Genomic DNA, 12,894 nt, shown 5'->3' with positions numbered 1-12,894 from the left:
TGTAACGTCTTCTATAAGAGGGCGCCCGCCCTGTTGCGTTCCCTTCATTCCTTGGTGAAGGAACAGACTACTACTTGAGATCCCATCCCCGGACAATTACTCTTTGGCAACCATGAGCGGCTCGGTCAATAACACAAACACCTCGACCCCGTCGTCGCCTCCCACCCTCCCCCAGCAGCGCCGATTCGGTTTCGGATGGAGGTCATCGCTATTCTATGCCGCTGCTCTGTTAGCCGTCTTCGTTGCCGTTTCTCTCAAGATCAGCACCCCCCTACATCGCTTCGTTCTCCCGAACCTCGGTCTCCACCCAACTCTCCGACCCGGTCTCCTGCATAAACTCCAAGGTCTCATCTCGATCACCCGACAGCAGCCTGGTGCCCAACATATCTCCGAACGCCCACCATGTGTTCTATGGATGGCCCCCTTTCTTTCCAGCGGTGGCTACAGCTCCGAGGCTTGGTCTTACATCACGGCTCTCCGGGCTCACGCCGGAGATTCTCAGATCAGGCTCCAGATAGATCACCATGGTGACTTGCAGTCCATCGAGTTCTGGCTCGGCTTGCCTGAGGAGTCGAGGCGCTTGGCGCACGAACTCCATGCCACCGAGTGTCGCATCGACGAGACCATCGTGGTCTGCCACAGCGAACCCGGCGCGTGGTACCCGCCCCTGTACGAGACCTCGCTGTGCCCCCCCACCGGGTACAAGGATCCCTTGTTTGTCGTCGGCCGCACCATGTTCGAGACGGATCGGCTCAACCCCGAGCACGTCGCGCGGTGCAATCGGATGGACGCCGTATGGGTGCCCACGGAATTCCATGTATCCTCGTTTCGCCGAAGCGGCGTGGATCCTGCTAAGGTCGTCAAACTGGTCCAACCGGTCGATGTGGAGTTCTTCGATCCGGCGAAGCATGAAGCCCTTGTTCTTCCTTCGAAAGCTCCAGTTTTGGGCTCCAACAGCCGGGCTTCGACAGGAAGGGAATTCGTTTTCCTCAGTGTGTTCAAGTGGGAGCAGAGGAAGGGATGGGATGTGCTGCTCAAGGCTTACTTAGAGGAATTCTCAAAGGCTGATGGGGTTGCATTGTACCTCCTTACGAGCGCTTACCACTCTGACAAGGATTTCTCGTCTAAGATCAAGGTGTTCGTCGAAAGGTCAGGGATGAAGGAACCAACTGATGGCTGGGCGCCGATCTATCTACTCGACGCCCACATACCGCAGTCCGATCTGCCAAGAATCTACAAGGCGGCCGACACGTTTGTGCTGCCCTCGAGGGGCGAAGGATGGGGGAGGCCCATCGTCGAGGCCATGGCCATGTCGGTACCGGTGATAGCCACCAACTGGTCGGGACCGACCGAGTACTTGACGGAGGATAACGCCTACCCGTTGTCTGTGGCTCGGATGAGCGAGCTAGCGGAGGGGCCATTCAAGGGTCATTTCTGGGCGGAGCCGGCGAGCGATCAGCTGAAGGTTTTGATGAGGCATGTGGTGGACAACCCTGAGGAAGCTCGAAGGAGAGGGAGGAAAGCGAGGAGCGACATGGTCGAGAGATTCTCGCCTCAGGTCGTTGCAAGGCTTGTCGTCGATCAAATCGTGAACATAGTGCGGAATCGGAGTGAGAAGACGAGCAAGCGAGATTAGATAGCAGGGAATTGGAGGAGGCATGTGCTGTGTGCAGTGCGTTGGAAGAACCATTGGTTCTCTGCCGTGAGAACAGACATTGATTTCTGTTGTGTTGAGAGTATCCACTATTTGCTATTTGTTCTGTAGAAGTAGCTGCTTGTGTTATGGTGTTTATTAGACGAAATCTTAAGGATGTTTAACCACTTGTATCAACTACCTGTCAGTGTAAACAACCTTAAGCTGTGGCCTCGGGACCGACGCGGCTTGGTTCGGGTCCGGATGATGGGGATCTCCCTGGGACGTGCCTCGAGAATGCTGAGGTGGCCGGTCCCGGTGTTCCGATTGGGATGGGGTCGCTATCCTCTCCGGGCAAGAACTCCTCGCCTGCGCATCCAATGGGACCTTCGGCTTCGCACCTATACAAAGGTCGGGTCGGGAGAGCTCGGCCCGACCCTTCCGACGATCAAGTTAGTTATCTATGTTGGTGTCCTCCCCCTTCCCTTTTCTCGTTTAGAATACGAGGGTATTTATAGGGAAACTTACTGTTTCCTGATGTGCCCGCTTGTAGGGGGCAGGCTCGTACTCCTGGTAGCGTCTGACATTGGTGTTGGCGTGGCGTGAAGGACCGAGCCTGAACAGGATGTTTAATGTGCCTCGGTTAGCGTTCCGATCTGTTTGACCAGGTGGTGTCAAGTCAACCGAGGCGTCATCTGGGGCAGCTAACGTCAACCCGAGTCTTATCGCCATTATTACCCTCATCGTATCCCCCCCCCGAAGGAAGCTATGCGTCGGTTGCTGTAAAGGGGGGTCCGAGGCATGGCTTCGGCTTTGAGAAACTGTCACAGCCGGACGTTTGCCGGTCCGTTGCCAAGGGTGTGGGAATCGTGGAGTTTAGTAACTAAGAAGGGTTCGATGTGCAGCTGTGACCCCGGGTAGTGTGCAGCCGAGGAGCACAGCTCAGTCGAGCTGGCCGAGCAGAGGCTATGGTCTTGGGGAGCATGGAGCTGAGAAGCACGACTCAGGCGGGAAGGCCGCGCAGTGGTCGTGGTCTCGGGGAGTATGGAGCCGAGGAGCACGACTCAAGCGGGCAGGCCGCGCAGAGGTCGTGGTCTCGGACAGCATGGAGCCGAGGAGCACGACTCAAGCGAGCAGGCCGCGCAGAGGTAGTGGTCTCGGGCAGCATGGAGCCGAGGAGCATTAATCAGGCAGGCTGGCCGCGCAGAGGTAGTGGTCTCGGGCAGCATGGAGCCGAGGAGCACGACTTAGGCGGGCAGGCCGCACAGAGATTGTGGTCTCGGGCAACACGCAACCAAGGAGCACGGCGCAGGCGGACAGGTCGCGCAAGCGTGGTCTCAGGCGACACGTAGCCGAGGAGCACGGCGCAGGCGGGCTGCAGCCGAGGGGTATGGCTCAGGCGGGCAGGCCACGCAGGCGTGGTCTCGAGCAACATGCAGCCGAGGAGCACGGCGCAAGGGGGCTGCGGCCGAGGGATATAGCTCAGGCGGGCAGGCCGCGCAGAGGCGGACTCGGGCAGACTGTGGCCGAGGGACACAGCTCAGGCAGGCAGGCCGCGCTGAGGTAGACTCGGGTAGTCTACGGTCGAGCCGTGTAGATACAAAAGGGGGTTAAGCCAGAGCTAACCGAGAGCCGGGAGGTAGTTAGGTAGATACAGAGCCTTCGCTCGGAAGAGACTAAGGCAGGGCCTAGATTCCTTTTACGATGACTACATCGGATAACCACCGCAGGTGCTTGACTTCTTCTATGGAGCCCGTTGCCAAAAGTCGCTCCTCCTACTCATGGCCACCCAGGCCTCCACCGCGATGTACTAGTTAGCCCGTTGGAGCATATCTGGTACTGTTGTGGGGGGTTGCTCCACGAGGGACCAGAAGAATCTGGAAGGTCGCAGGCCTGTCATAAACGCCTGCACTAACAGAGAGGGATGAGCGTCCGACAACCCCCGGATTTGTGTTGTAAAGCAATTCACAAAATGGGAGAGGGGCTCGTCCTCCCCTTGGTTGAGTCTGAGGAGTAGTGCAACGGACGGCTTCGGCCGGGCATAGGCCAAGAAGTTAAGCTCGAAGTCTTCGATGAGCTGATTAAAGGAGGCGATCGTCCCGGTCTTCAGACCGTTGTACCATGTGTGGGCTGGCCCCCTCAGAGTCGTGGGAAACGCCTTGCACATCAAAGCGTCGGAGGTTCCGTATAGCGCCATTTGGGCACGGAAAGCGGCTACGTGGTCCGTTGGGTCGGTGGAGCCGTCATATGTGTCCAAAGAGGGGAGCCGAAAGTTCGGGGGAACCGTTTGATCTTGTATCTCGGGTGCGAACGGAGACCCCTGGTGTGTGTCCACCCCGAGTTCTCCCTTTGACCTGCGAACCTCCTTCTGTACTTTGTCGAGCCGCTGATTAACAGAGCGTAGTTGGGCTCGTAGGGAGTCCGTTGAATCCGAAGATAATGCCTCGGGTCCCGGGTGGCCTCTCGAATTTGCCGTCACTCGATCCCCTAGTGGGGTCGATGGGACCCGAGGCGAAGTAGGGAACTCCGAAAGTGGCGTGTGGGCCCGAACGAGCGGCTCCTGTTGTCGCAGTGGTTGGATCGCAGGTGGGTGCGCCGGATGAGAAACAAGCAGGATAATGGTTTGCACCATACCCGTCAGAGCTCGGACTTGATGGGCGAGGCCTAGAAAGGCTTCAGACGACACGGGCGACGGGTCGGCAGGGGTGCCGTCGGGTGGCGACAAGCCCGGGTCATTGAATATCCGCCAATAGCGCTCCGAGGTCGTGGCGGGGTGTTCGTCACGAAGATCTCCATGTGGGGGATGTTCCCCTGAAGCTCCAATCGGATGTGACCTCTCAGCCGCAGGTTCCTCCGGGCCAATCGGGTGATCACTCGACATTTCGGCCCTCCTTCTAGCGCAAAAAATGTTAGTGTAAACAACCTTAAGCCATGGCTTGGTTCGGGTCCAAATGACGGGGATCTCCCTGGGACGTGCCTCGAGACTGCTGAGGTGGCCGGTCCCGGTGTTCCGATTAGGATGGGGTCGCTATCCTCTCCGGGCAAGAACTCCTCGCATGCACGTCCAGTGGGGACCTTCGGCTTCGCACCTGCACAAAGGTCGGGTCGGGGGAGCTCGGCCCGACCCCTCCGACGATCAAGTTAGTGAATAATCGTAGGGGGTTTGTTATCTATGTTGGTGTCCTCCCCCTTCTCTTTTCCCGTTTAGAATGCGAGGGTATTTATAGGGAAGCTTACTATTTCCTTATGTGCCCGTTTGCAGGAGGCAGGCTCGTACTCCTGGTAGCATCTGACATTGGTGTTGGCGTAGCGTGAAGGACCGAGCCTGAGCAAGATGTTTAATGTGCCTCGATCGACGTTACGATCCGTTTGACCAGGTGGTGTCAGGTCAATCGAAGCGTCATCTGGGGCAGCTGACGTCAATCCGAGTCTTATCGCCGTTATTACCCTCGTCACTACCCTTTCTTGTTCTCTAGTGTGCCAAATTTGAAGTGCAGGGCCGGCGCGACAAGAGAGTTCTTTGCTGAGCGATAATGGCGTTTGCATTCTGTTGGTGTCGATGGTATTCCTCGAGTCACAAGTTCCAAGGTTTTGTTATGTTTAATCATCTAGTCTTTTTAGTGTTCACAAACTGTTTGAGAATGAAAGTGTTGGATTAATGCATTTCTCAATGTTTGAGCATACAAACTTATTTGGCCTGCAAATTCTAGTTTTTATAAAGGTTTTTAGAAAATTTTAATTTAGCGTAAAGATATCGACAAAAAATTATCAATTAATTGGCCTAAGAATTTTAAAAGTTTTATTACAAATTAATTTATTTTTTTATCTTCCTAATGGATTTTTTTATTAAATATATTTTTGTATTAAACATGCTCGTTTATCTTAGATCCCTCAAACACGTCTCTCATCAGGCTAACTAATAGTTTTATATACACTCTATTATCACTCTAGTTCAGTAGTACCTTATCCCTCTGTGTAATTTCTTTACTTCTCTACCAATTGCAATGTTAAATGTAGCAATATTCTTGGCTCTACAATTGATGTCTTTGTCCTCTCCTTGGCCAAGTGACATGGAAGTGTATCAATCTGATCAAGTACGTGTTAATGACTCTTTACCAATTCTCATACCTCCAACACAATTCAATAATACTATCACACCTAAACATCATATGATAACATACTCTAAAATTAGCATCTTCAAGCTACGTCAAATCCTTGACCTTTATGCTTCCACAAGCTCTCCACCTAGACTTATTGAACCTACAACTATCACCCAAACCCAAAAATCTTCACACTAGCATAAAATGTGTGAAGAATATGATCTCATACTCTATAATGCCACATGAACCATTATACCATTTCACTACACACAAAATATCATTAGGTGTAAGTGGATCTTTCGAATTAAGTAGAACCTAGATGGATTTGTTGTTAGATACAAGGCACATCTAGTAATAAAAGGATTTCATCAACGATCAAGTGTTGGCTTCATAGAAATATTTAGTTCAATTATTAAATTGATAACAATCGGACTTATCTTGAGTTTGATTATTACTCAAGACTAGCACATATGCCAACTGGATGTTAACAATGCTTTCTTATAAAGGACCCTAACTAAATATATCTTTATACAGCAACCTTCTAATTTTATCCACCCTCAATATCCAAACAATATTTTTAAACTACGAAAAGCTATTTATGAACTTTGCTAAGCTCCAAGAACCTAGTATACGAAACTTGGCTCATTTTTTTACGTCAATCGGTTTCATCAACTCCAAGTCTAACACATTGTTATTTCTACGACAACAAAAGAAAAGTACTATATATGTATTGATGTATATAGATGACATTATCATTATAGGTAATAATCCTATTAAGATTAAGGAATTTCTAAAGTAGTTGGTAGATCAATTCTCTATCAAAGATATGGAAACTTTAAGTTATTTTTTGGGAGTGAAAGTAACGTTCATATCTTAAAAAAGAGTATATTCAAGATCTACAATCAAAGACGAATATGCAGAATGCAAAAGAAGTTATTATACCCCTCTCTACTACTACTGAATCACTCAAATTATATGATGGTAATCCTACTACGAATCCCACACAATATCGATAAGTTATTAGCTTCTTACAGTACTTATCTCTCACACATCTAGACATCTCATTTGCAGTCAATAAATTATTATAATTTATGCATCGACCCTCCACTACGCATTGGTTTGCAGTAAAACGAGTTCTATGATATCCAAAAGGAACTTTCAATTATATACTTTTTCTTAGTAAACACTCTTAATCTCTATGTCTTCGTCGATAATATCTTGGGCAAGCAACATCATTGATCGAGCAAGCAACATCAATAATAGAATGTCTACATCAGTTTATATTATCTTCCTTAGAGCAAATCCAATCAGTAAGAGTTCCATGAAATAGAAAATAATAACAAAATCCACCATTGAAGTTGAATACCGAGTTATCGCCACCATTATTACAAAACTCAACTAGGTCACTAATTTACTATCGGAACTTGACGTCACCTTCAAATCCACTCATATAATATACTGTAATAATATATATGCCACATACTTATGCACCAATCTAATATTTCGCTCACGCACGCATGCATGAAGCACATTATCATCGACTTCTATTTCGTTAGAGATCAAGTAAAATTTATCTCTTTTATAGCTTGATGTTATAACAATAACACATAACATAGAATAATGATAGCAAGTTCTTTGCCGTACAAAGGTTCGATGGTAATTGTGTCATGTTCGGACAACCAAGTGCAGGAATTAGAAAGCAAATGTCCAAACTTACAGTTTGGAGGGTTTAATTTTAAGAGTCATATTGTCCAAACTTGAACTTAATTGCTTTAATATCTAGTCGAAGACAACAGCAAACTATTGCAAATACTGTTGCGCAAAACCTCTTTTCAATACTAACTCGTCTTCCAGCGATATCTACTGAAGTTTTGATTCCATACAGCCTTTTAAGTTTGCAGCATTTCTATGTATCTTTGTTGATAGTTTTTTAGCTCACTAAACCTATCCTATCTTGAAATAATGTTGCGGTTGGCTATTTGTCTTTCTTGCCTTCTGCAGGAAGAGTTTCTGCCCTAGTGCAGTGTGCTTTTCCTCAGCCATTCGCGTCCAGTTTTTGCAGCAGCCATGCATACCTGATTGATTGACAAGATGGTGTTAGTCACAAGATCAGGTTAAGAAACTCCCAAGCGCAATATTTAACTGTTATGACGCATCGTGATTCGTTTTGCTTCTCATTCATTGATCAGATTAGTGATTTATATCATCATTAGTTTTCAGCTATATCCCGATGTTGTATTCAAGGAATGTGCGTCGGCGGCTATACTATGCTGCTGTGCCTTTTCTACACTACGAATGTGCTCTCAAAAATGATGTCAACTACGAGCTTCTTACAAAAGTCAACGAACGACAGGGATTATTTCTGCGCTTAGATAAGCGAGGATCTATCGATCGATCTCATGCCGGCGCACGCCGTCCCGTCAAACATTACATGTTTCCGGACCATTTAAGGTCGTCGAAGCGAGTCAACACTAAATGTCCTTAAATTGCTACCTGTGCTAATGTCCATGGAGAGAGAGAGAGAGAGAAACATAGACGCCATGTGTAAATTCATGCTTCGGTTACCGCTTAACTCACGACATGAGACGTCGTTTCGGCGTGACGAGGGCATTTGGGTCATTTCAAGACGAGCCGCGAGGCGCCCGCACAACCGCCATTAATAGGGGTGGGGGGGAGGGGCCCGGAGAACGTGGCGGGGGCCGCGGGCCCACTCTCGTCACGTGACTTTGGTTGCCCCGCATGCCTCACGCTTACCGTTCCCCCTTCGACCCGAACGCGACGGTTCCCTGTTGGCGCCAAAAAGTGCCGTTACATGCGCTCTGGATCCGCGATTCCTCCACGTGTCCTAAATCTAACGGTCCAAATTCGTATTCCTCCACGTGCGCCGCTTCGCGGGATCCTTCCGAAGCTGGCGCCGTTGCCATATCTGTCTCCCCAATTAAATTACCCACGCCCCTCCCACCCGCTCACGAAAACACCCACCTGTCGCTCCACACATCACTGCATTCCACGAAATGCAGATTCGCGGGTTCGCGTCGAAACGTGAGTCCCCGTAGCAGAAGTCCTACGCCCCACTCCCCTCTTCGGCCTCGTTTTGGGCGCCGCTATCACGAACAGCCACAAATATCCGCTCTCCGCTACTCTCGTCTCCTGCCCACACGAAATTACCATGATGCCCCTTGACCAGTTTCCTCGCCGCTATATCTATCTTCACCCTCTGTCTCTCTCTCTCTCTCTCTCTCCCTCGCCCGCCTGCTCGCTGTGCGCTTGGGGTTCTACAGTGGGGTCCGATGGCGGATTTCCCACCCGATTTGGAGGACGGCGAGCTCTGGCTGCCCTCCGACATCATCCGCGACGTCGGCGTTCGCCGCCCCTTCTCCTCGTCCTCCTCCTCCTCCTCCGCCGTCGCCGCCTCCCCCGGTTGCTCCGCCCACCTAGCCTACCTCGAAGGCATCGCTCGCCAGCTCGACGCACTTTGCATGCTCGACCGGGCCGGCCTCCTCCCCGCGTTCGGACCGCCGCGTCATGCCCCGCCCCGCCCTCGGGTCTCGCTTCGCTTCCCCATCCCTTCCCTTCCCTTCCCGTCTCCTCTCTTCGGGTCATCTTCGCTCACGGTTTACGTCTTCTGGCGACAGGTGTTCGGCTTCAAGCAGAGTAGGCCGGCGCCCCGGCTGGCAGGGGCGGAAAATCTCGTCGGACTCGGCGTGGTTCACGCCGGGTTCATGACCGGCGATGGCGGGCGGGGTGTTCCCGGTTCGAGCCCCGGCATGCTCCGGTTTTGCTCCATGTCGAGACCGGTTCAGACACAGGTGAGTTTGGACCGGAGTCGATCCGGTTTCTTCTTCTTCTTCTTCTTCTTCCTTCTCCGTCATAATGACAAGGGCTGGTTGGGTGAATCATGAATGATAGGCAACCTTTGGAGCGGCCAGAGGCGGGGTGGTGCAGGCTCCGGTCCAACCGGTTCCGGACCGGTTCATTCCATTACCATCTCCTGGTTCGGCGAGGGAGGGCGGGGGGACGGGCGTGTTCCTCCCACGGGTCTTCAAAGACGAAGACAAGAAGAAACCCTGTAAGCTTCAAACGCTAACATATCTTGTAGTATTTTGGACACACATCATGTATACTTGCATGCATGTGTTTCGTCTTTCTCGAGAAATGTTTTCATGATGTTTCTTTCTTCTCAGTGGTAGATAATGCCGTAGTACTGCGGATTCTTTCTTGATGACAGTAGCATTGTTTTGCTCTGCAGATGTGAAAGGCAGAGGAGAGCAGCAGCAGCAGCAGGCGACAAGAAATGGAGGAGTGTGGGAGCAAGGCATGCCATTTCAGCATCCTCCTCCTCCTCCTCCTCCTGCAGAGACGGGTCTGCCTCAGGACTGGACTTATTGAGAGGAGATGAAACCCTAAAGGCCACTTGTTTTGTTCTCTTCCTGTCTCGTGGAATAAATACAAGAAGAGAAGGATGGTGAACCAGCATGGCGGAGGGCTTTTGTCATTTCTGAGAACAAAATGGTGGTGGTGGTGGTGGTGGTGGGGGTGGAGGAGGAGGAGATCAGATTTAATTTCCTCCTGTCTTCTTTCTATCCTTGGTTGCTTTTGTGCTGATGTGTGTACATATAAATAAAGAATAATGTGGCTGCGTATCCTGCGCCAAGGATAATTATCATGGAATTGACATGGTGAGGTCCATGTTCTTCTTTGTGCTTCATTGTCCATAGTGGTGGCAGACTCTGTACCTTCTCTGCCTCCTGCTGCTTTATCTGCACAAGTGAACCTTTATAGTGATGGTGACATGGGAAGAGAGGTGGGGAGCATTGAATGCTGCCACTCCTGGAGCAGAGCAAGTTGGCCATGCTCACAGGACATTGGTCAAGAGGAGTTCCTTGGACTTTTTTCATGGACCTACCCATGTCTTCAGTCCACTTTTTGATGTCTGAGACAATACAATGTTGTGGGATAGTATGGGGCGGTGTGTGTGTGTGTGTGTGTGTGTGTGGGGTTCTTCTCATAAATTTCATCTCAATGCAACTTAGGAAAATAATGAAGCAGCCCATGTCAGAATTGGACAGGCATGCATTGAATTGGCTTGCTTTGTGTGGAAGATTGCAATTTCTGCAGTGGTGACTTTTATCTTTGCAGCTTCTATCTTCACTGGAGTTGCTGACATGAAATTGGTAACAGGAGACATTGTGTTAATAACATGTGATGTTCTTCTCTGCTTTGGCATCTTACAGAGGTCACAGCTGATTGGATTACTCTGTAGAAGAGAAAAAGAGCAAGAACATGAAAAGTAGGTGACTGCTTTGTGGCAATAAAAGCATGCTGAACAAAGAGGGACAAAGATCTGTAAGGTGACAGACAAGCTTTCATCAGCTTCTACAAGTTATTTCAGCTTCTCATTCTTCTGATCACACCAATTAGCATCCTATAAGTCTCAAACATAAAGATAAAGCAGTTTGTGTGTCTTGGTGCATGAAAGTACACCTAATCAATCAGTGACCCCAAACACCAATCAGTTGCTGCTATCTCATTTGCTTCATCAACATCTAGATTCTCTTTTTATGTTCCCTAGATGAGCCAAAAACATAGATCAGTACAAAATCACTGACAAGCTCTTGTCTTGATGTTGCCTAAGACTGAACAGAGGGATGCACAAATAAGTGTCCTACCTGAACGCAAAAAGGCAAGCACAATTGTAAGTGAAATCTATACAAGCCTCCTCCCTCAAAAGAAAAAGGAAAAAGAAATAATGAATCACTTTACAGTGAGGAACTGACTCTCATGGAGAGGGAAATATTGGTGCACACACACAACATTTCGGCCACTACTTGTATAACAATTTACTTGGTCAGGTCATGGTATAACTTGAACATGGTAAAGCTTTGTACTCTGCTTTCGTGCCATTCATTTTTGTGATGTGCTTATTATCCTTTAGTATTTTTATTTCTTCTTTACATGATGTTCAGAAACATCAGTTTGTCAATAAGAAACATGAAATCTTAGTACTCGTGGTAGTCCCAAGATTACCAGCAAGGAATAAATGAAGAAGGGGAGCATTTATTTCACACAACAACAACATTGATCACAGGAAATTAGCTGCATCCCTGTGACTTGTGACTACAGCAAGCATGGTACTCATCATTTGTTCATAGTGATCCTGCGCACACTCGAGTCATTCAGGAGTATGTTATAGCTACAATGGAAATTATATGTTAAATTGGGATTGGTACAGTACAAAACCCTGGCAGAAGAATCTTACTTTCTGAGAAGGGTATTATCACCTTCATCTCCTCATCGTTGCAGGCTGGGAAACCGGTGGGTGCACATTCATTAAATGGGTGACTGGAAGTGGCCATGGCCACTGCAATTTTGCACACACACCAATTCATAAGCATGAACAGGCTGGTTTGTACAGAAAAATAATTATGTATCTGCTACCTAAATAATTACTTTAGTATGTATCTGCTACCTACTTATTCTTGGTGGGGGAAGCATGTGTTGCACACAACACAATATTGTTGTTGCATGCAGGACACAAACATATATAGATCTCAGTAGTAAGGGTTATGGAGGAATTCACCAAGAATAATTCCTAGTGTGCCTGACCTCTCAAAGCCTAAGCAAACTTGATCCGGGAGAAGAGCTTCTTGGATTCACTGTGTACACAGCATCCTTGGTTGGCACCTACAAGCTTTGTCTTCGAGAATGAACCCCCACCCCACCCTATTCGATTCGTACTAGATAACAACATCCAACATTAATGATAGTAGTTGGTGTAGCATGTGGGAAGTGTCTGGTGGGACAAGCTGTGACTACATCAGTGTTACTGATAAAAATAATTTGATCGAGTGATTCAACTCAGATTAGAGTCGACACCCAAAGTTGAATCCAAAGTTCAATAGATGAAAGAGAGACAAGTACAGATTTCAAACACATGATATGATCTGACTAATATAATGCTGTGGATCAGTGAGTCAAGATTCGACCTCAAAGTTGAAGCATACTTCAAGATCATAATTCAAACATCTCTCATACGGTGGGTGGGAACAAATAGGAGAGTGGAAATTTTAGAGGGAACCGATACAAAACTAAAGCAAAAAGGTGAAGAAGAAAGCAGACGGGCAAACTAGTAAAACAAACCTGCAAAGCTAAAGGCACAGA

General features: G+C 48.6%; 2 protein-coding genes across 2 annotated transcripts; both read left to right on the top strand.

Moving 5' to 3' along the window:
• The first annotated feature begins 256 nt into the window (after positions 1-256).
• On the top strand, positions 257-1,831 carry LOC104000311 (uncharacterized). Its single transcript, XM_009422322.3, is given in 2 exon segments — positions 257-435; positions 437-1,831. Coding segments are annotated over 2 exon segments (1,233 nt in total). The 5' UTR covers positions 257-402; the 3' UTR covers positions 1,637-1,831.
• Positions 1,832-8,981: 7,150 nt separating this feature from the next.
• LOC135650634 (uncharacterized) lies at positions 8,982-10,672 on the top strand. The gene is made up of 4 exons (XM_065170124.1): positions 8,982-9,278; positions 9,369-9,542; positions 9,643-9,802; positions 9,983-10,672. Exons 1-4 carry the CDS (start codon positions 9,024-9,026, stop codon positions 10,120-10,122), a joined length of 729 nt encoding a protein of 242 aa, XP_065026196.1. The 5' UTR covers positions 8,982-9,023; the 3' UTR covers positions 10,123-10,672.
• The last annotated feature ends 2,222 nt before the right edge of the window (positions 10,673-12,894 follow it).

This window comes from Musa acuminata, chromosome BXJ3-10 (assembly GCF_036884655.1).
Source record: "Musa acuminata AAA Group cultivar baxijiao chromosome BXJ3-10, Cavendish_Baxijiao_AAA, whole genome shotgun sequence".
NCBI classification, from domain to species: Eukaryota; Viridiplantae; Streptophyta; class Magnoliopsida; order Zingiberales; family Musaceae; genus Musa; species Musa acuminata.
Note: the sequence above shows the minus strand (reverse complement) of the source record. Positions and strands in the feature narration are given on the sequence as shown.

Excerpts from the sequence above, each read along its gene's own strand:
- LOC135650634 (XM_065170124.1), top strand. The coding sequence starts at position 9,024 with ATGGCGGATTTCCCACCCGATTTGGAGGACGGCGAGCTCTGGCTGCCC. Across the intron at positions 9,279-9,368 it reads ATGCCCCGCCCCGCCCTCGG|GTGTTCGGCTTCAAGCAGAG; the intron begins GTCTCGCTTCGC and ends TTCTGGCGACAG. Across the intron at positions 9,803-9,982 it reads CGAAGACAAGAAGAAACCCT|ATGTGAAAGGCAGAGGAGAG; the intron begins GTAAGCTTCAAA and ends TTTGCTCTGCAG.